General features: G+C 41.0%; 4 protein-coding genes across 6 annotated transcripts; 2 read left to right on the top strand and 2 right to left on the bottom strand.

The window, feature by feature from the left end:
* Window positions 1-373: 373 nt before the first annotated feature.
* On the top strand, window positions 374-4228 carry RB195_008984 (uncharacterized protein; the record flags this gene model as incomplete). Of its 2 annotated transcripts, XM_064195765.1 has the most annotated exons (9): window positions 374-387; window positions 1363-1459; window positions 1637-1710; window positions 1830-1908; window positions 2116-2205; window positions 3056-3142; window positions 3284-3349; window positions 3409-3604; window positions 4128-4228. In XM_064195765.1, the coding sequence occupies 9 exons, from the start codon at window positions 374-376 to the stop codon at window positions 4226-4228; spliced, it is 804 nt and encodes a 267-aa protein (XP_064046910.1). The 2 variants fall into 2 exon arrangements, with proteins under 2 accessions (XP_064046910.1, XP_013291584.2); XM_013436130.2 differs by lacking the exon at window positions 374-387 and having other exon boundaries at window positions 1313-1459.
* A 1195-nt stretch (window positions 4229-5423) lies between these two features.
* RB195_008985 (uncharacterized protein) lies at window positions 5424-7829 on the bottom strand (the record flags this gene model as incomplete). Of its 2 annotated transcripts, none has more annotated exons than XM_064195766.1 (1): window positions 5424-7829. In XM_064195766.1, one exon carries the CDS (start codon window positions 7827-7829, stop codon window positions 5424-5426), a length of 2406 nt encoding a protein of 801 aa, XP_064046911.1. The 2 variants fall into 2 exon arrangements, with proteins under 2 accessions (XP_064046911.1, XP_064046912.1); XM_064195767.1 differs by having other exon boundaries at window positions 5424-7757.
* Window positions 7830-8449: 620 nt separating this feature from the next.
* Window positions 8450-16351, bottom strand: RB195_008986 (uncharacterized protein; the record flags this gene model as incomplete). Its single annotated transcript, XM_064195768.1, has 6 exons — window positions 8450-8576; window positions 8654-8751; window positions 10759-10871; window positions 10929-11034; window positions 11189-11296; window positions 16265-16351. The coding sequence occupies 6 exons, from the start codon at window positions 16349-16351 to the stop codon at window positions 8450-8452; spliced, it is 639 nt and encodes a 212-aa protein (XP_064046913.1).
* A 2340-nt stretch (window positions 16352-18691) lies between these two features.
* Window positions 18692-18949, top strand: RB195_008987 (uncharacterized protein; the record flags this gene model as incomplete). The annotated part of the gene is made up of 1 exon (XM_064195769.1): window positions 18692-18949. The coding sequence occupies one exon, from the start codon at window positions 18692-18694 to the stop codon at window positions 18947-18949; it is 258 nt and encodes an 85-aa protein (XP_064046914.1).
* Window positions 18950-19304: the final 355 nt, after the last annotated feature.

Genomic DNA, 19304 nt, shown 5'->3' on the forward strand with positions numbered 1-19304 from the left:
CCAAACGTCTCAAACAGCTTTGGAATTCGTTGTTCTAGTGACGGCGACACGATTCGTGTAATCCAAAATGTTCCTCTGCTTGACGCACACAAACCCTTGCCCTTCAATCATTCTCCAATCGAACGTTCGTCGCTGTTGTCCTTCCGAACTACTTCGGCGACGGCTGTATAACCTGCGTAGCCGCTTGATAGATCATTTTGATTTATGGCGCAACGTCGCGTAAATGCACAAACCAAAACGTTCTTCAAACACTTACAGGCGATGCGAGAATATCAGCGTTAGTGCACCGATTACTTAATCCTGGCGGGGTTAATCGAGTGCCTTCAACGCCGACGTCCACAGCAGACCTTCGGAGAACAAAGAGGAATACGTCATGGCTAATTTCGGGTAACCTATTGCACTGTATCCTTGCTGAATTGGGTTTGAATGCTCCTCTCTCTTTGAAATTGCAAACCCTGTGAATGCTTTTCTGTAGAATGATGAGGCGCTTGAGAGGATAAGTCGCTGATCCGTTTGATCTCTCTGGGCTTTGACGAAGGCGATGACTGTGAAATTCTAACTGTTAATAACGAAAGTTCAGTATCAGTCTTGGCACCAGCAAAAGGAAAGCAATAAGAAAGCTACGTATTCAACATGCAAGGAAGTCGATCATGGGCTCTTCTATGTGGCTCTGTACACACTCACACTCACAGTTCTGCCCTGGTTCAATCTAACTAAATTTAATCAATAAGACAATGTTCCCATGAAGTATAGAACGGCCAAAACGAAATGAAACTCGGTACACTTGCGTAAGTGGTCGCGCCCGATGTGGCCGAGTGAAAAAACAGTTGGAATCAAGGTGGAACAATCGCGAACTGCAGCGAAGAATGGTGCTAGCAAAGGTCTTCCCTCGATCCCAACCGCTACGCTCCACCGCACCGCTTCTAGCGCGGCTGCTTACGCAACTGCACTGTTCTTCATGTCGTTTTTCCTATAATCCTATAATAATTCTAACTGCGAGTATTGCGAGTTGAGGGATAAAGTGAGAGCCTAATTAAGAACATTAGATTTTACCAATTTTTATATTATTGTTTTGATAGGTTTTACAGTTTGGTTGCAGAATGAAATTATTGGACAATTGTACAATTATTGCAGTGCAATGAACAACTGTCGTATTTGCCACATATGCGTATGATTAGCGCTAGAAAACGGTTGGAAGATGTAAAAGCAGCTGTGATTCCTTTATTTCTTAATAATTTCTTAATTCTGCTCTTTCTGTACTTTGCTTGAACAGACCTCGTGACACATCGATTTTTTGCGCATTGTTTAACAAATGCATTCTATCCGATTCGCCAACAGTTTATATACCAGTGAATGTTTCAGTAGCATCACAGTGGCGCAAGCTCGTTTTCTTGCTGCTTCTATTCGTAGAATGGTATCATCTACTGAACTATCACCTATTGAAAAGGCAAAACGGCAGGTGAGAAGTTGATTGCACTTCATCTTCATTATTTCTATCTTTTAATTTCCTATTTCACTTCCACCGACCACTCTATAACAACAAGCAGAGATTTTGTCAAGAATGCCTTGTAATCAGCATTACTTATGCCTCTCACTGTTCCAGTTATTATATTTTAGCTATCTCGCAGCTTTATAGGCTGCGTACACTTGTGCCGAGAAGAATATTGCAAGCGGCTGCCGACTCGGTGTGGGTTCTGGATCAACCGTTAAGTTCGTTTTCATGTCTTTATAAGTTTTTGGTCTTTGTGATGGTGACGAGCTAAAAGCAGTTTCTTCTATTTTGGTATGGTTTCCCCATTTCTTATTCTTATTAATGATACCTTGTTAAGATATCTCGTGGAGTACCTGGAAACAGCGGTGAAATCCGGGAAACTGCAGAACATTGTGTGCGTTCCTACTAGTTTCTTGGTAGGTTGCAACAGTTTTCATCATCTTTGCCACACCTTGTTCCGGTTCTTATTTTCATGAACTGGAATTCGGTTTTTAATTTATTGGTTTCATTTGGTTTTCCCCACTTTCTTATGTTTTATCATTATATGCATTTTTTTTTCAAAGTTAAAGTCAAAGTTAAACTCCTTTGTGTTATACGTCGGTAACATGCATTTTCCTTTGAAGACGAAAAAGTGGTTGTTGGATGCTGGTCTCACGGTCTCCGATTTAGATGCTACGCCCGAACTCGATGTTTGTATTGACGGCGCTGATGAGGTAACAATCATTTTTGCCAGATGGTTTTAGAACAACGTAATAATATTGTCATTGGTGGAAAAGTTTTGTTTTTGTAATGCCAAATGAGTTTTCATTTGAAAGTTCGCCGGAGTTTTCTTTGCTGGATTTTTTTTTTCCATTCATAGGTAACGTAAGATGGGTAGTCTGGTAATATCGTAGCGGAAACACGAGACACTGTAAATCCGGAAATAAGATAAATTGGTAGCAGTGATCTGATCATTTCCCCTGGGAATGCTTCTTTTTATATCTATATGTATGATGGATTACTGCTGAAATCACTCGTCTAGGTAAATTGACGTCCTTTCGGATGGAGAAATCCGCCGTATACGCTTCCACTTCATCATTCTTGCGGATGGAGGTGGTTGCTTCATGCTGATAGTTGTTAAAATGATCAATCTATTGCGCTGGTCGATCTGTCTTCTGAATTGCTAAGAATATTTCTCGTTTTTGGCAATACCTCTCTCTAAACTACGTAACCAACCGTACGTATGAAACTGCGATTGAAATTCAAGTTCGGAGATTAAAAAAAAACATTGCCTAGTATTAAGTTCCAGCTTTTCGTATCTGGCACCAAAACTTTTTGAAGGTTCAAAGTGTAGGAAGGCTAACAAAGTGTTGATTTCCGCTGCTAGAGAGGTCTTAAAACTTTGTTTGACTGTGGAAATTTTCTACTTAAAACACTTGCTTTAGATCCTATTTCTATTCAACATACTCTCCTTAACTTCAATTAAATATTGAGGTCCTCTTTGTTTCACTTACGTTACTTAGTCGTTCTGTCTTATTCTGATTTTTTAAGTGGATGTTTATGCGAAGGTTTCTGGATTTTTAGGTAGATGCCCATTTCACTTGTATCAAAGGTGGTGGAGGCTGCCTGGCTCGAGAGAAAATTGTTCAACATGCTGCAAAGAAGTTTTTCGTATGTTTTTGCTGTTTTTTTTTTTCTTCAAATCTTAGTATGGCCTATGCCTTTTGCAGGGGTCCAGTTTTGTGTTTTCTCAGATAGGTTGTTGCTTTTTTCTCCTTTTTTTGGTGCTTTGTACAATTCTTATGATTGCAGGTGATTGCTGACAGCTCTAAGGAATCGGTGAACCTTGGTGAACATTATAACCACGTACCAATCGAGGTTAGGGTAGTTTCAGCGCTATACTCGCCATTTCGAGTTCTTCATATCTGTTCTCTTAGGTCCTGCCATTCGCAGCTTCCTGTCTATTGCGCTCTCTCCCTCGTACTGAAGGCGGAACCGCCCAATTGAGAATGGCGACCAAGAAATGTGGGCCTGTTATAACAGATAACAACAACTATGTCGTTGATTGGGCTTTTGAAAAGAACAAGCCTCGTGACTGGAAGGAAATCCAGCTTAGACTTGCTAACACACCAGGTTAGTTCTTGTTATACAACTCTGAGTTTCCCTATTATTAATTTGGCTTACCTTTACAGGATGAATCTCAATGTTAAGGACAATTTTTTAGGCTTTCGGAAGTTTGTCTGAGAAACCAATTTTTCAGAACGAATTCTCGAAAATGTTTGAGAAGCATTTTTCAAACCACGTATGAAACGCTGAAATCATTTTCACGAGGGAGACGCTGCTGTGTACTTCCATTCATGATTTACTTCCATTCGTGCAAGGAATATTTCCACCAGCTGACAGAGTATCGAAATATTGTTGAAGTGATGCAGCAGTTAGCTTAACTTTGGCCTCTTAGCTCTTACAACGGGGTGGATCGTCGGAGGAAAGGCACATTGTCGCAAACATCCAGAAAACAATATATCTAACAACACTAGCCATCCGGAATATTCTATTTTTCTGCTTTTCTTGTATAGATTGAAGCTGATATAGTTTCCTATTTTCTTTCATAGACAACATGTCAGATTATCTAGTGATAATCTGTTTCGAATTTTAGGTATTGTGGAGACTGGTCTTTTCATAGGAGTGGTTGACAAAGTGTACTTCGCCTATCCTGACGGTAGCGTGAAAGAACTTGAAGCAAAGAAGAAACCGTAAACGCGAAAGACTGTTTTTATGACGTTCTTTGCAGATTTGCAGTAACCGTTGTATTTTTCCGTAGATTCTTCGTAGCACTAGGGTTTTTCCATACGTATACATCCGGGTCATACCTAGACCTCCGCTTGGGATGGTGCCGACTTTTTTGCGTTTGCCTTCCATCCCTTGTATGACCTCTCTGTTGTATTGTTGCCTTTAGCCGGTTGTGAGTTTCAGAACATATTCCGAGTGTTGTGAGATTTCACTATTTCACTTCTTCACCAGTTTCCTCAAATTGGTTGTGGGTTCAATAGTTTTATCTCCGATTCATGTGCCTTGGAAATTCGCAGACGCTTTCCAAATGTGCGTGAAAATTTCTCTCTATGAGCTTTGTATTTTTTAAGATTGATTCATAAATGTTTCTTTTTGTCCTGAATAAATACTTCTGGTATAAAGCGCAACACAATCAATGAGGAGAACGTTCCTCGCCTCAAATATGAACTTTTGTCACCAAGATACCATCTATCTCTCATGAGTTACGATCTCTCACTGAAAAACTATGAGAATCCTTTGGTTCCTGAATTTGACTACATGTACTAGTTGTGCGTATTTGTAATTGCCGTTCCCTTTAGAAGAAGGGTACTTAACTTTTGAAAATCCTTCGATTCTTACAGGATGTTAAGGGTATGGTGTTTGAAAACTATGTTCTAAATTTTACCAACCAGTGAATAGAACTCGGTAGCGGAAATTTTCCTTTACTACCGTTATGTATCAGTGTTTATCAGCACCTAAGCCGTTTGGTATATTTTCATGCAGTTTTGCTAATCTTTTCGTCCTGTCAGAGCTCCCATTCATGATACTCATTCATGCCAGCTTTACTGAGTCAATGGTTTTGACATATTCTCTATTACTGAAAATTTATCCAAGAAATCGCTTTTTTCTACTACTAGTTATTTGTTAGCTCTTCTTCCGGTAATGTTCTTTAAAACTAGTTGTGAAGAAAGAAAAATGGGCAGAAATCCGAATACACGAGTGTCAGCACATCCCTTTATTTCCAAGTTTCTGTACTCATTTATAACGTCACTCATGATAACTACTGCTTACGTTGCTACATAGCGATCTAATGATGAGCGCACAAATCCGATTTGGGGAAGGGACGGGGGAGGGGTTGTAACATGTCGTTGTGGTCAGTACCAGTGACAAATTTTTTTTTGTTTCATCCAAGGTACTTGAAGCAGTTCACCTTGTTTAATTCGGTGCCATCAACACGAATTGAACCATCCTCTATCCTTGGTCCGCACTCCATGTACTCAGTTTTTGATGTGTTGAGGCGCAATCCATATTGCTGCAGCTGATCCTTCCAAGACTGCACTTGTTTCTGAAGATCATCTCGAGACTCCGACGCGAGCATGACATCGTCGGCAAAGAGTAGAGTCCACGGATGCTGCTTCTGGATTTCCTTCGTTATCGTGTCCATGCACAGTATGAACAGCAGAGGTGAGAGGGATGAACCCTGATGAACCCCTACTCGTACAGGGAATGGCCTGCTTGTTCCAACAGCACATCGTACAACGCTGGTAGGCTTCGCATAAAGCAGCTTCGTCCACCTCACATATTCTTCTGGTACTCTATGCGACCTCATGGACATCCATAACAGCTCATGTGGGACACGGTCGAAAGCTTTCTCGAGATCGAGAAAAGCAAGATGCACACTGCGGTTCTTCTCTCGATGTTTCTCCAGGAGGATTCGGACAGCATGGATAGCATCTATAGTGCTGCAGTCCTTCACAAAACCGCACTGGTTGAGTGAAACGCTAACAATTTTCCTCAGACGAGCTTCCAGGACACGCTCAAAAATCTTCATCGTATGGCAGAGCAGTCGTATAGGCCTGTACGAGGTGCAGTCAGCAATGTCTCCTTTCCCTTTCCAGACAGGCACGGTCACGGAAGTTTGCCAAACGTCTGGAGTCCGTCCTTCTGCAACGATCTTGTTAAATAGAGTTGCGAGCCACATGGACCCTCGATCTCCTAGCAGCTTCCAGATATCAACAGGTATGTCATCAGGACCGGTTGCCTTGTTCGACTTCATTTTTGCGAGGGCAGCACTGACTTCGACGGCAGTAATTGGTAGAACAGGACCCTCGACGCTGGGAACGGTTGGGATGGGAGGATGACAGAACTCTTCGTTACACAAGTGATTGTAGTACTCTCGCCACCTCTCCAGGATCTGACCAGAGCGGCGCAGAACGGCTCCATCAGCTCCCTTAACGATCTTGGTGTGCTCCATATCCAACGTTGAGCGATGACATGCTCTGACTAAACGATACACTGCCCGCTCGCCTTCTCTGGTATCAAGCATGTCGTACACAGCCTTGTAGCGGTCCGACTTCGCCTTGGAGACTGCCTTCTTAGCCTCCCTCTTCGCCGCTAGGTAAGCACCCCGATCTTCAGGCTGACGCGTCCTCCACCAGAGCTTATACTTGGACTTCTTCTCACGAATTGCCGCCTGAACTTCCTCGTTCCAAAACCACGTAGCCTTTTGTACCTTTGGCTTACCTAGAGTCGTCTTTCCCAGAGTGTTTTCCGCGGTCAAGCATATAACGCTGGAAGTAGACAACCACATTTCCTCCACACTACGAGTAGGGTGGGGAAGTGTAGATGGAGCCACGGACGCGAAAAATACCTCCTTTCGATCCTTCAGATTCCACCATTTGATGCGCTGTGTTTCAGTCCTTGGATGTCTCTTCCTTGGACGGGAGATTTTCAAGTCCATAACGAGCAGATGGTGTTGGGCAGCGACATGATCTGTAGGGATGACTTTTGAATCCTGCAGAAGTCGGCGATCTTGTCGGCGTAACATCCAGAAATCTATTTGTGTTTCACGACCGCCGCTGGTGTACGTGATCAAATGCGATTTTCTTTTCCGATACTGCGTGTTAGCAATGATCAAGTCACTTGCAACAGCATACTCCAGGATTCGCAACCCGTCGTCGTTACGAGCTCCATAGCCGTATCCACCATGACAACTCTCGAATCCGTCTTTCCGGGAACCGACATGTCCGTTGAAGTCTCCTCCGATTAAAAGTACTTCTTCGCCTTCCAGGGATTGGACGTACTGCTCCAGATCTTCCCAAAAGCACGCCTTCTCTTCTTCACTACAGCCCATCTGTGGCGCATAAGCAGAGACGACTCGCAATTCCACTTCTCCTGTATCTACTTTTACAGCCATCAAGCGATCCGATAGTCGATCCACCGCTGTGACGCTATTTCTAAACGACTCGTTCAATATGATACCAACGCCGTTGCGATTTGATGTGCCGTGGTAGATCAGCTTGTAGCCATCGCCTAATTCCCTTGCCTTGGAGCCTTTCCATCGAGTCTCCTGTACACAACATATGTCAACACGGCGTTTTCTGAGACTGTCTGCCAGTTCACGACTTCTTCCAGTAAGCGTCCCAACGTTAAGTGTTGCCAAGCGCACTGGATGTTGCTGGCGATGGCGGACTAACTTCTTTGGCCGGCTTCGTCCTCTAGCCGGTAGCCCTCGCATATTTGCCACATTGCCCGGGCGAGGACAATGCGCGTCGCTTCTGGGGTACGCCCTAGCTTCTGAAGAACACATAGTAGACATTAGCAGTATGACGCGACGGGGGTGTTGTCTTCGGTCGGCTTGTCGCACTAGCAAGCTAGCAGCCTGGCACCGGAATCGTCGTACTACCTCCTCACTTAGCTAGCCTGTAGCCTTGGCCCAAGGACCGGGCTACTAGCCGGACACCTTTGTGGCATGGTTGAACCTGCCGAGACGAAGTCTCGCCACCATAGCTGCCCGACGGCCAGGGCCACCGCTGCGCCGCTTTGAGGCGTGAGGTAGGATTTGCAGCAGTACCAGTGACAAATTATAACCCTATAAATATTTTCTGGAATTGAAATGATGGGTTCGAGACGTTTTTCTTTCGTTATTTGGGACATAAAACGTTGGTAGTTCAGTAATTCCTGCTCTTCTTTGATTTTACTGCAGCTGAGCTTTTTCCGCATATTTCAAAAGAAAAAAAAGAAAAGAAAAGAAACCTTCTGATGCTTGTTGACACCTCGCTATGCACTTCTAGCCCCGTTTCTCTGATTTTCGAAGTAATCTGATTTTTTTTCGGAGTTTTTGAATACAAAATCCGCACTTGAAAATTCAAGATTTATTTGCGATAATCAATCAGACATATATTTATTTATGAACTCATTTAGCTTAATCTACTCTGTTCTCGTTTTTCTTTTCGATTTCACGATATAGGCTTGATAAAAGAAGTGTAGGAATAAAACAGCGAACGTTGTATAGAGGACAAATGCAAGATAAAGGTTTCCCATAGATTGTTGACAACTGGAAATAACTTTTTCACCAAGTTCACCGCCATACCTATGGACGTTCACGAAGATCTGCATCCCTGAATAACTTACGGCATCCATTCTTCAGTTTTGACTCTGTATATGATGAATGTTATGGCCACACCGGCTAACATCTGGATAGTTTGTATAATGGTGACACTCATTGAGATCTATAATGCATAAAATAAAAATAAATAATAATAACAAAATATAAAAATAAAACTACTCTCATCGATTGTTTTGGATAAATTTCGAGCTCTCAGCTGTGAAAACTAAGTTTTTGATTTAGTTCCTTTTACCGTCTTTGTCTGATTTTGTAGCAGTTTCATCAAATCTAGGATAAGAAAAGTTGCTAAGATTTTCTTACTCGTAGAAAACAAGGGTTTAGAGTTTTCAACCCTATTTTTGACATGAACTCTGTGACAAAACAATAAATATGTTATTTTTGAAGGTTCTATGAAGCATTTTGACATGATATTTCGAATGAAATATTCAAACATTAGTTTAAAGGCATCACTCCACGAATCTGAGGTGGTACTGATTTCAGGTGGAGTATTCGTAAACGGGGTGGTAGATTATGGGAGGAGAGTGATTCCGTCCATTTCTTCCCAATTGCCGTCAAAAACTGCCCGGAAGATACGGCTTCGAGCGATCCGGCGCGTTATTTTCTACAAGGAGTCCGACTGGAGCGCGCCTGCCTTGTGCGGAGCCGCATCTTTAGGGCCGTTTTTTACGGCAATTAGGAAGAAATGAACGGAATCACCCTCCTCTCCATAATCTACTATCCCTTATAAGAATACTCCATCTGAAATCTGCACCACCTCAGATTCGTGGGGTGATGTTAACACTAACTTTAACTTTAACATGTTCCTGAGCAAAAGGAAAAAAGTCGCAATCATGTTTAGCTTGTGTAACACAGCGCATCCACGGTAAAGGCACGCAAGATTGTTCCGAGCAACCTATAAGTGAAGTGTAACTGTGCAGTCGGTTGTGTCGGACAGTTAAGGTGCCGATACCTATTTTCAATACGGAAAAGTCTTCTGATTCAGGAATAGCGGCCGCTGTACATTTTGAGCGGGAATTTCGAGAATTGGGGAGGTACAAAGTCCCCTGCAGTCAACGTTTAGCTCTCTACCTTGGGAGATCGCCTTGGAAAATATTCGGGTTGAGTCATAAATAAGTTCCGCACAGGTACATGGTAAACTAATGTTGTTGTTTACGCACATAGTGGGTTACCCATACAAGGAATTTATGTTATCGTTACGCAGGCAGAACTTCGGTTAGCCTTTAGACAGCAGTCTAGTGCTGCGCACATTTGGTTTTTTTTTTGCTCACCTTAAAAATTGAGAATCAAAAAATACACTTACGCAATGTGATACTTCGGGAATTTAAACAAAGTGTTAGTGCTGCGGTCACGAGTCACAAAATATACAGTATGCATGGTGTAGAAGAGATAACCGATCTGGCGCTTAGAAATTAGTTTGTCAAGTTCGGTCCTGGAGATGTGACCGTGAACGAAGAACCAAGGCGGGGGAGGGTCACCCTTCAGATTTCGATGACGATATTTTGGAGCCAATATTGGAACGCTAAACAACGAGCTGCAGTTGGGATCTCCTCGACATTTTCAGAAGTTTCGCATCGTGATTTCCCCCTTGTTGTGCTACTTATTTGGTTATATATTTAGTACCTCTATGTTATGTTCGTTCGTTGTGAGACTTATGTGTATATGTGATCTTACTTCATCACGCCGTAAGAACTATTGATCAACCGTAGTCCGTTCAACACTACATGAAGCTCAGTGCAGCTGAGTAAGCAGTTGCGCTCGAAGCGGTGCGGAGGAGCGCAGCGGTTAAGATCGAGGTGGGACCTTTGCTAGACTCAGTGCTACAGTTGGCCATGGTTCCACCTCGAATCCATCGCTTTCTCCGCTGCTTCGACAAAATCCGCTAACAACTGCACCGACCTTCATGTTGTTTCGACCGGACTATATAGACTCTGGAGTACCATACTAGCTCTGAAGTAATAGCTATTAAATTTAGACGGAAAGTAGGTATAGGTGTTAGTTTTCTGCTGCACTCATCGCAAATGAACCTAGTGAGTGTGAATAGGAACATCATTTAGTACTATAATGATGTTGACCTAGTATGAAACACCTAAGGATTGATTTGTAAACAAACCCATCGTGGCACCCGCACTCCAAAAACGGTCAACGCGAAGTAGGTATACATACAAGAATGTGCGAAGTAATTCATGAAGACGAAAGTGCGGCCCGGATTTGAATGTTCAGCTGCTGGAACAAATTGTATTTCTTTTTGTTTATTCTCTGAACATTTTAGATATTTCCTACCAGAATGCAAAGCGTAGATGAGAACAGCAGCATGGTGATAATAATGAAGAAAAATCAACGGTTTCTTACGCAGCACGATGAATAGAGTGTCACCCAACTCGACAACCTGGAAATGTTGCAAAGTAACCTTAGCGAGTTGAGGATAATGGGTGGACTTCATTGTAGCTGTCATATGGGACGGATCTATTCGTGGGTCCCATATGTCAGCAGAGCTATTTTTTGTTATTTCAGACTTGGGAAGAGAAAATATGCAAACTAACTTTTGAAAGTGTGAACAAGAGAATCCAGAATGCTGCCACGTCATGCGGATCACTTGCGGAACACAACGACTTTAGAAGTCCACGGTTATAGATGGTATAGAGGATGTCCTTAGACAAAATAAGTGAATTCTTGCAAAAATCAAGGAAAAGACAGGGAGAAAAGTGTTGTTGGAGGCTGAATAGATTAATAAGGATCAGAAAAAAGGAGTCCTGAAATGTTATAAAATATGCGTTTATTTTTTATTTCTTTTTATTGCATGTTTATAGCAGTGGAAGTACATAAGATGAACAAAGAGGTAAATAGAAAAATAACTTCAATAAAATTTTCCTTTCTGTTGCTAAGGTTAACGGTCAAAAATTCCAAAAATTGAATGTTAGCGGCCTCTTATTTGCAGTATACTGCCATAAGAAAGTGAACAGAACGTATGTAACTTCACTCAAAATTCATAAAGAAGAAGAATGTCCATCACTATTCTTATTTCTCTAGGCAAGTTTTAGAATTTTCTTATTATGATGTCCAAAGAATACCTTAAAGAACCTTAAAGAGACTGTAGAAAGAATATTATTCTCGCAGAATAACGGTATGTTTTTTTAAAGTAAAACTTTATCTTTGCTTAAAAATTAACTCTTTCTTGTCTAAAAGAGTCCTAACGTTGATTTTAACGAGTATTTATCGTCATTCAGTGATTTCCTAAAAATAGAATATTCGCTTTTTGAAACTAAAAGGATTTCTTCTTCCCATAGCATAAAGAGTTAGCTAATATAGAAGTTTTTTTCAATTCTTCAAAAATTAAAACGATGAGCAGAGAATTAGCAGAAATCAACAAACCTCTGAAAATCTGATTAATCCGATTATGCTGAATGCTGCCAGAGCACTATTCCATAAAAACAAAGTTGTGGTGAGAGAAAACGGCTCTCGTTTTTCCATAACCTTTTGAATAGCTGAACATTCTTTTTATTAAATGTAGACGATTTTCTAAAAATGTGATGGCGAGATTATAGAAAACATAATCAAAATAATAATAGGCGACTTTTCCCTGTTAGAATAATGGGAAGGCGCATTGGTAGGGGAAAAATCAAGATTTTTTTCTGGATGCTCCTATGTATTTTCCAATGTCGAGCGGTAAAAATTATTTTTGAATCCAAGGAAAAAAATACTTGCCTTTTATGGTAGCGAAATAAACGACAGAGATGGTAATACCGTGATACCAATAGCGCTGGAATATCTCTGTGGTCCACCATCGTGTGTCGTTAAGTCGTTCGAATGGTAGCGAATACCTATTCTTATTAGTTTCATAACGGATATAGAGAATAGAATAAAATAATTTATTTCTACTTTTACCTGTATCGGTATGTATTCTCGTAATGAGGAGAATTGTTTCCACTGTAGATATTGAATGTATTTAATTCATGGAAGAAATTCATGTAGGAAGACTTTGAACTTGAGCTGGTGAGTTTTGGATCAATACAATTTATTTATTCACATACATCAATGGTGCACCAAAAAAGAAGAATAAAAATGGGACACACTTTATCTGAGTTAGAAAATCTTACGAAAAATATTTTTACAAATTTTACTAAAACCGGAGCTTAACTTATTTTCAGAGGAAACTCAGGCGCTATCTTTTTTTTTGTGGCGGATAACAAAGCGAACATATTGTTCTCCTACTCCAGAAAGTGAAGAATCCTTTTATAACACCTATTCCCCATCGAGGATTGGTCCAATTCTCGATATATCAGGGTTCGGACTGCCAACTTAACCCAAAGCAAAAGGAACACGTTGGAACTAGGGACGAATTTGACGGGAGACCTTAATTATGTACTAACAATAACTTCTTTGTGTGTTAAACAAATGTATTGATGTACTCTGATGAACAGTGGACAGAAAAAAACATTCCAGAAAAAGATTTTTAGATAGATCGTGAAACTATATTGCTTGGATGTGTATGGAACACGTATAGATAAGCAAGAGAGCCTTGGCTACAGGAACAGGCTTCACGAAGCCGTCCCATTTGATTTCATCTACTGATGTCCTCATTTTTTTGTTGCTTTTCATTCTTGTTTGTGAGTGAAGAGTAGTTAAATGGAAATAATTATGTATAGTGGTATAATGGTACGTATGAAGGTTCTCTTCTAGCTAGAGTAACAAAAGTACGAGTTTTTTTTTTTGCGGTAGTAGCACAGTTTGACTATGGCCAGCTGCCAGACAGGCTATGGTAGTCCGTTCCTGGAATATCAACGTTGTTATTATTATTAAAATTTAAAGGATAAAGTCACTGGCGTATCAGTCCACTTGGGATGCGCCAACGCGTTTTACTGGAATTCGTAAAATTCGAATTTTACGAATTCCAGTTATTATTATTATTACTATTATTGTTATTATTGCTATTATTTACAGAAAAATTCTAGAAACCTATGTTTTGTTAAGATAGAGAGGCAATGCATGATTTTCATGCCATGTGAGAAATGTAAATCAATGTGAATAGCGCCAAAATGACAAAAAGAAAACTAGCAATTTCAAATTTATAGGAAATAGCTCTGGCCGAATTTCAGCTATTTTTCAGTTCTTGCATCGTTTGCGTTACTTTTGCTTCCTATTGTTGCTGTTTTCTCACCTCTCTTTCTTGATTTCTCACAGGATTTCTTTGTCTTTTGTTTTTTGTTTTGTTTTTTTTCTTCGTTTTTTGTGTATAAAGGCAGAAATTTGCTGTGAAGAAACTTTCATCGGGGGTGCATAAAGTGGAAAATTTATTGGCTATTATAGTAACCATCCAAACGTAGGTACTCTATTGTCAAAGTTTCGAACTACTACTTTTCTGGAAGAAATTTGACGTCAATAGGTAGTTCACCTTAATTAGCTATTTTTTGCCATCTGACTCTGCGGTATGGGAAGAATCTCCCGATTTTAAGGTTGGGTTCCACGAACGTATACATTTCACTGCCTGTTTGTTTTTAAGATTGTCCCCTAACTTCTCAAGTTCTTGGTCATTCGAGATAAAATGGGTCGAATGCGATACTCTCAGGGGAGAACCGCCACTTCGCGTGCTGATGTTTGATTCATTTACACTCGGTTTTCGCGCTCTACGGCGAACAAAAACCACAAGTTGAGCGAATGTAGTAGATGCGTGTTCGCTTTTGTTTCCGTTTTCTGGTCCCAAATAGCTCCAGTGGGAGAGAAGAAAATAGATTTTTTTCTAATGAAAGTTCGGCATGGAATGGAGTCAGTATTAATCGATTTGACCAACGTTGGGTGGAATTTAGCAGAAATTCGTAGATATTCTTTCTATGTTGCATTTTTAAAGGCATCATCCTACGAATCTGGAGTGGTGCGGGTTACAGGTGGGTTATGCCTATACGGGGTCGAGGATTGTGGGGGAGAGAGTGATTCTTTTCATTTCTTCCTAATCGCCGTAGTAAAAACGGCCCGGAAAATGCGGCGCGTGCACAAGGTTGGCGTGCTCCAACCAAACTCGTTGTAGAAAATAGCGCGCCGGAACTCTTGCAGCCGCACCTTCCGGCTCTACGGCGAACAAAAACCACAAGTTGAGCGGATGTAGTAGATGCCGCTCCGGGCCGCTTTTTCCTAACATCACCGCAGATTCGTGGGGTGATACCTTTAAACGAAAAATAGATGTCGGTAGGAAATGTGAAGCAAGAGCCGTAGTTGTTTACACTCTTCATCACGGCCAATGTCTCAGCATTTTCGGCTTTATACTCGAATAAAAAATCTATAGCGGATTGAAACACTCAAACGTAGCAACTCCTCCAGGAACTCATTGAGGACAAAGTCATGAAAATGTTCCTTTCTGCATAGCTGCCATGATCCTATCGTACGAACTCGAAATTTTGGCACGCAAAAATTCATATGCATTCAGTGTAAGCGCTAATGGTCCAAAAATGAATAGAATGGAAGGGTGCTGGATCCTAAATAGTATTAACGAAGCAATTCTATCACGCGAAATTCTCCACGAAAAGATGAGACTAGAGATGCAGATTACAAATATAAGCGTGGTCACGGTCATTTCCCCTTAATCATCTTGAGAAACAGCGTGAGAAATGTTGTTCGAGTGCGAATTTCCCTACAAAATAACATAAAAGACATCATGGCAACGCGGCTGATTAGGTACATAGTGCAACGACTTGGGCTGTTTTGTTTCTTTGGGATTCTTTGGGACGCTTTGGGATGTGACTTCTTATAGTAACTCGTTTTAATTGAATCAATAGTGAGGATATGTTGGAAATGTTCTCCTTTTCCAGTCTTGGATGAACGCCGAAAAGTTAGCCATAACAAAGAGTGTTAACTTTTGCTCTGACTCTTGCTTCATATTTAAAACCGACAAGTTGCGGTCATTACGGTAAGTATCGATTATCGTCGAACTTTCACGCTTCCGAAAACAGATTTTCCAGATATAGGTTGCTGGCAGCTGTGGTATGTACGTATTACTTAAATTACGTACGCATAACTGTTTAAAATCTGCTGTTCATAGTCTTTTGTCACAGAAAATTCACCTCTCCGTTCCTGCACCATTATATTGATTATTGATTATATTATATTAATTTGAATCGAAGTGAAAGTGGTGGCGGATCCCAAGCTCTAGATTGATTAACGCCAGACACTTTATCCACTTCATACTTTATCGATTATTTGTAGCGACAAGCTACAAATAAAGTATAAAGTGAATAAAGTGTCTGGCGTTAATCAATCTAGAGTTTGTGTAGCTTATATTCCAAGATAGATATGTTTGTGTTGATCTTCCTTCTCTGTTCCACGTAACTTATTTACATGCTGAAGATATTCTTAAACAGTTCAAACGTTCCTTTGTCTTGAAACCTCGGCATATTCTGTCTAAGTTTCGCGATAGTGTGCCTGTGAGGTCTTTAGATGGAACCTCTTGTTTGCCCGACATTTCGTCTTTTTCGCCGTATTTAAAAAATAAATAGAAAAATTTTTAATAGAAGATGACTGGAGCAATGCTACGTTTATCCCGTCAAGTGCCGCACTACCCTGAGTCAGTGTTTCGATAATCGTTCAGTGTAGCAAAAAAAGAAACCCATCTACATTGAAAATAGTCTTACGTGTTGTTCCACCGGAGGTGGCGTGGCTGGTAGCACGCACTCGTCACTCAGTGTTCCAGCGAATGAGTATTGCTGCGTGTAGATCATCAGCGACGATATAGATGATTTGATCTACACACAGAATATCAGGCGGTTATAGGTCACAGAGCAGTAAAAGTGGTAAGAACTCATTTGTTATCGACAAGCATTCATTCCTATTATTCATTGAAGGGTTTCTTTTAAGAATCCAAAACGCCTCCACGTCTTCCTTGCCGATATTTCGGCTTCGTGAGCCAGTATAACGCATTTCACATAATAATCGTTTCCGTTGTGGGCCTCTGAAGACGGCGAAAAAGCTGAAATGTCAGGCAAATAAAAGAACCATCAAAAACCACGCAGGCACACTATCACAAAACATAGGCTTAAGCAGTGTTTGTCTATTTACTGCCTGTTACATCACATTATTTACCTACAATAATGTGAACCACAAAGAGGAGAAGAGTGAAAATGGGAAGCATAGTAGCGCAACAGCTACAAGAATCCATAATTATAATGTGGGCATGCTTTAAGGTTGTATTTTTACTGACTTATCTGTTGTAAATAATGACGGATGAACTAGAGCCTTAAAATAAGCGTACATTGATTTAACATTTCCACGATTTCTCTCTTCGGATATCGGGATATTAAGTAGGAAATTTTGAAACAAGAAGTTCAAAAAATGAGAGAATTAGATGATGAGAATTAGATTATGAGTTTATTTAGCATTTTGCATTCCCTTTTATACATTTCAAAAGACATTTTGCATGTTTGCATGTTCATCTCTTCGGGGAACAAAAGGAGTGCGATTTTTGAATTCCTCGGGGAGGTAGCGAAGAGAGCTGCAACGACATAAATGGTAGCCGAGCCTTGACAATGATCCGTGAACATGTAAGATGACAGCATATATTGGCAGGAGAATCCAGTGATCTTCGGACGATCCGTTTCTTATTCTGTCCCAAAATTTTTGACAAAATTCCTTAGAATATAGTTGTTTACTGGTTCGAAAGGAATCAATACTTCTAAAATCCAAATAATTGTTGAACTGAAGTCTTGTTGACAAATATAATATGTAAAATGTTGGAAGAATATTGGAACACCGATGTAAGTGGAAGTATTTGCTCGGTTTTTTAAAGTATCGTATACTATGATATATGATATGTGATCATTAGAGGGTGTAGAGCAGTCGGCAGAAGGTCCTGCTGTCTGCCCGATCGATCGGAGGTTCGAGTTCGCTCTAGTGCTCACCAAGCCTTTCATCTCTCCGAAGTCGATGAATTGGTACAAGACTTGTGTGGGAGGATGAAAACACTCTCAAGACACATTGTAAAACATTGAACGTGATGGAGGATCCCAAGCGGATTGATGAACGCCAGACATGTTATCCTTTATCTACCTTTATGATGATGAAGGTGTTGCTTGGAAAAGTCACATACAAGACCGTATCAGTTTTCCATTTATTTATTTATTTATTATTCACCTTCGTAGGCAAGTGCACATTTATTGACACAATTTTCATTTTAAAGACATCGTATCAGGAAATTGACGTAGTCACGAAAACCTTAGGGAAAACGTAGAGTTTGTGATGAAATTCACGGAAACGAGTGTGGTACCTCGCTCAATTCCTCCAATTGTTCCTGAAAAATTGCGTCGGAATCTGATCTTCGCCTAATCATTGTAAAAACGACGTAAAAGACGACGTTTTCCCCACGAAATCAGTTGCAAAGCGCCACTTTTGTGCACGAGCCGCATCCATGAGCGAGCCGTCGAAGATTAATGAGGTCTTCTCACCAGCCTAGTCAAGTAAAACCGACAAATAGGCTGCTGAAGAGACCGGAACGTGTACAATGGGAAGGATGTGAAGCGGTTCTGACGCCATCCTTTGGGAAAGCTAGGAGGAATTGAGCGGCGGTCCCACGCTCGCTTCCGTAATCTACAATCTAAACTCTACGCATTTCCTGGTATTTCCGTACCACGGGGGTGGGTGTAGTGTAGCGGTTAGAGGTTCCGCTTCTTGCACAATCGATTGGAGGTTCGAATCCGCCCTAGTGCTCACCAAGTCTTTCATCCCTTTCGATAAATTGGTACCATGCTTGCCTGGGAGAATAAAAACACTGACTTGACACATCGGCTAGCCACCGCAAGTCATTGCATAGGCCAGTTACACGGTTGTGAACCTCAAACGATTCTGAATTGAAGTGAACGTGGGGGCTCATCCCAAGCGATTTGATTAACGCCAGAAACTTTATCCTCTATCCTCTATCCGTACCACGTCAATTTCGTTACTACCTTGGTCCCTTTAGCTTTTTGAACAACATCGCTTTATTTGTTTCAACAGACAAAAAAACTGGATCAGTAATGATTTTCTTCGTGTCAAGGTTGCCATTCTAGTGGTGTTATCGCGGAGTCGAGATGCTTAGTATTCGGGTCGTTGTTCAACAACAAAAAATATCTGTGAGCCTCTCATCACCAACGGTTTCGGAGCCTTTAGCAGCTCCTTTCGCCTTGTTTATCCCACAGATCCTCAATCTGCCTTACAACCTCGGTGTCAAAGATGATAAACAAGGTCTAGGTCAAAACAAAATTGGTAGCCGACATGAGGGTGAGAAATTCAAAAATTCGTTTGACCATACACACAACAAACGAAGTGTCCTTGCTGATATGATGTAGACCAACGAACCTCACCTACTGTAACCTCACCTAAATGTAAGTGAATGAGTCTCGCTAATCGTATTCCGGAACGAAGTTTCCCTGTTAAAAGCAACTTGCAGACTTTTTTTTTTAACTTTTTGAGTTGAAGTTTCATCATGAAGAATCGTTTTTGTTTTCGTGTTCGTGTGACCGTGTTGGATTTCAACTTTGTTCCTACCTTTATGCTATTATATATCATTTATCGGGTTCAGGCTGGAAGAGATCACCTGGCCCGAAAAGGGAAGATCTGAACTGAGGTGGTGAATGAGGACCTGAGGACACTCGGCGTGGATAGACAGTTTAGGCGAGACTTAAGGTTTCGCAGGACAGGGAA

Source organism: Necator americanus, chromosome III, assembly GCF_031761385.1.
Source record: "Necator americanus strain Aroian chromosome III, whole genome shotgun sequence".
Lineage (NCBI taxonomy): Eukaryota > Metazoa > Nematoda > Chromadorea > Rhabditida > Ancylostomatidae > Necator > Necator americanus.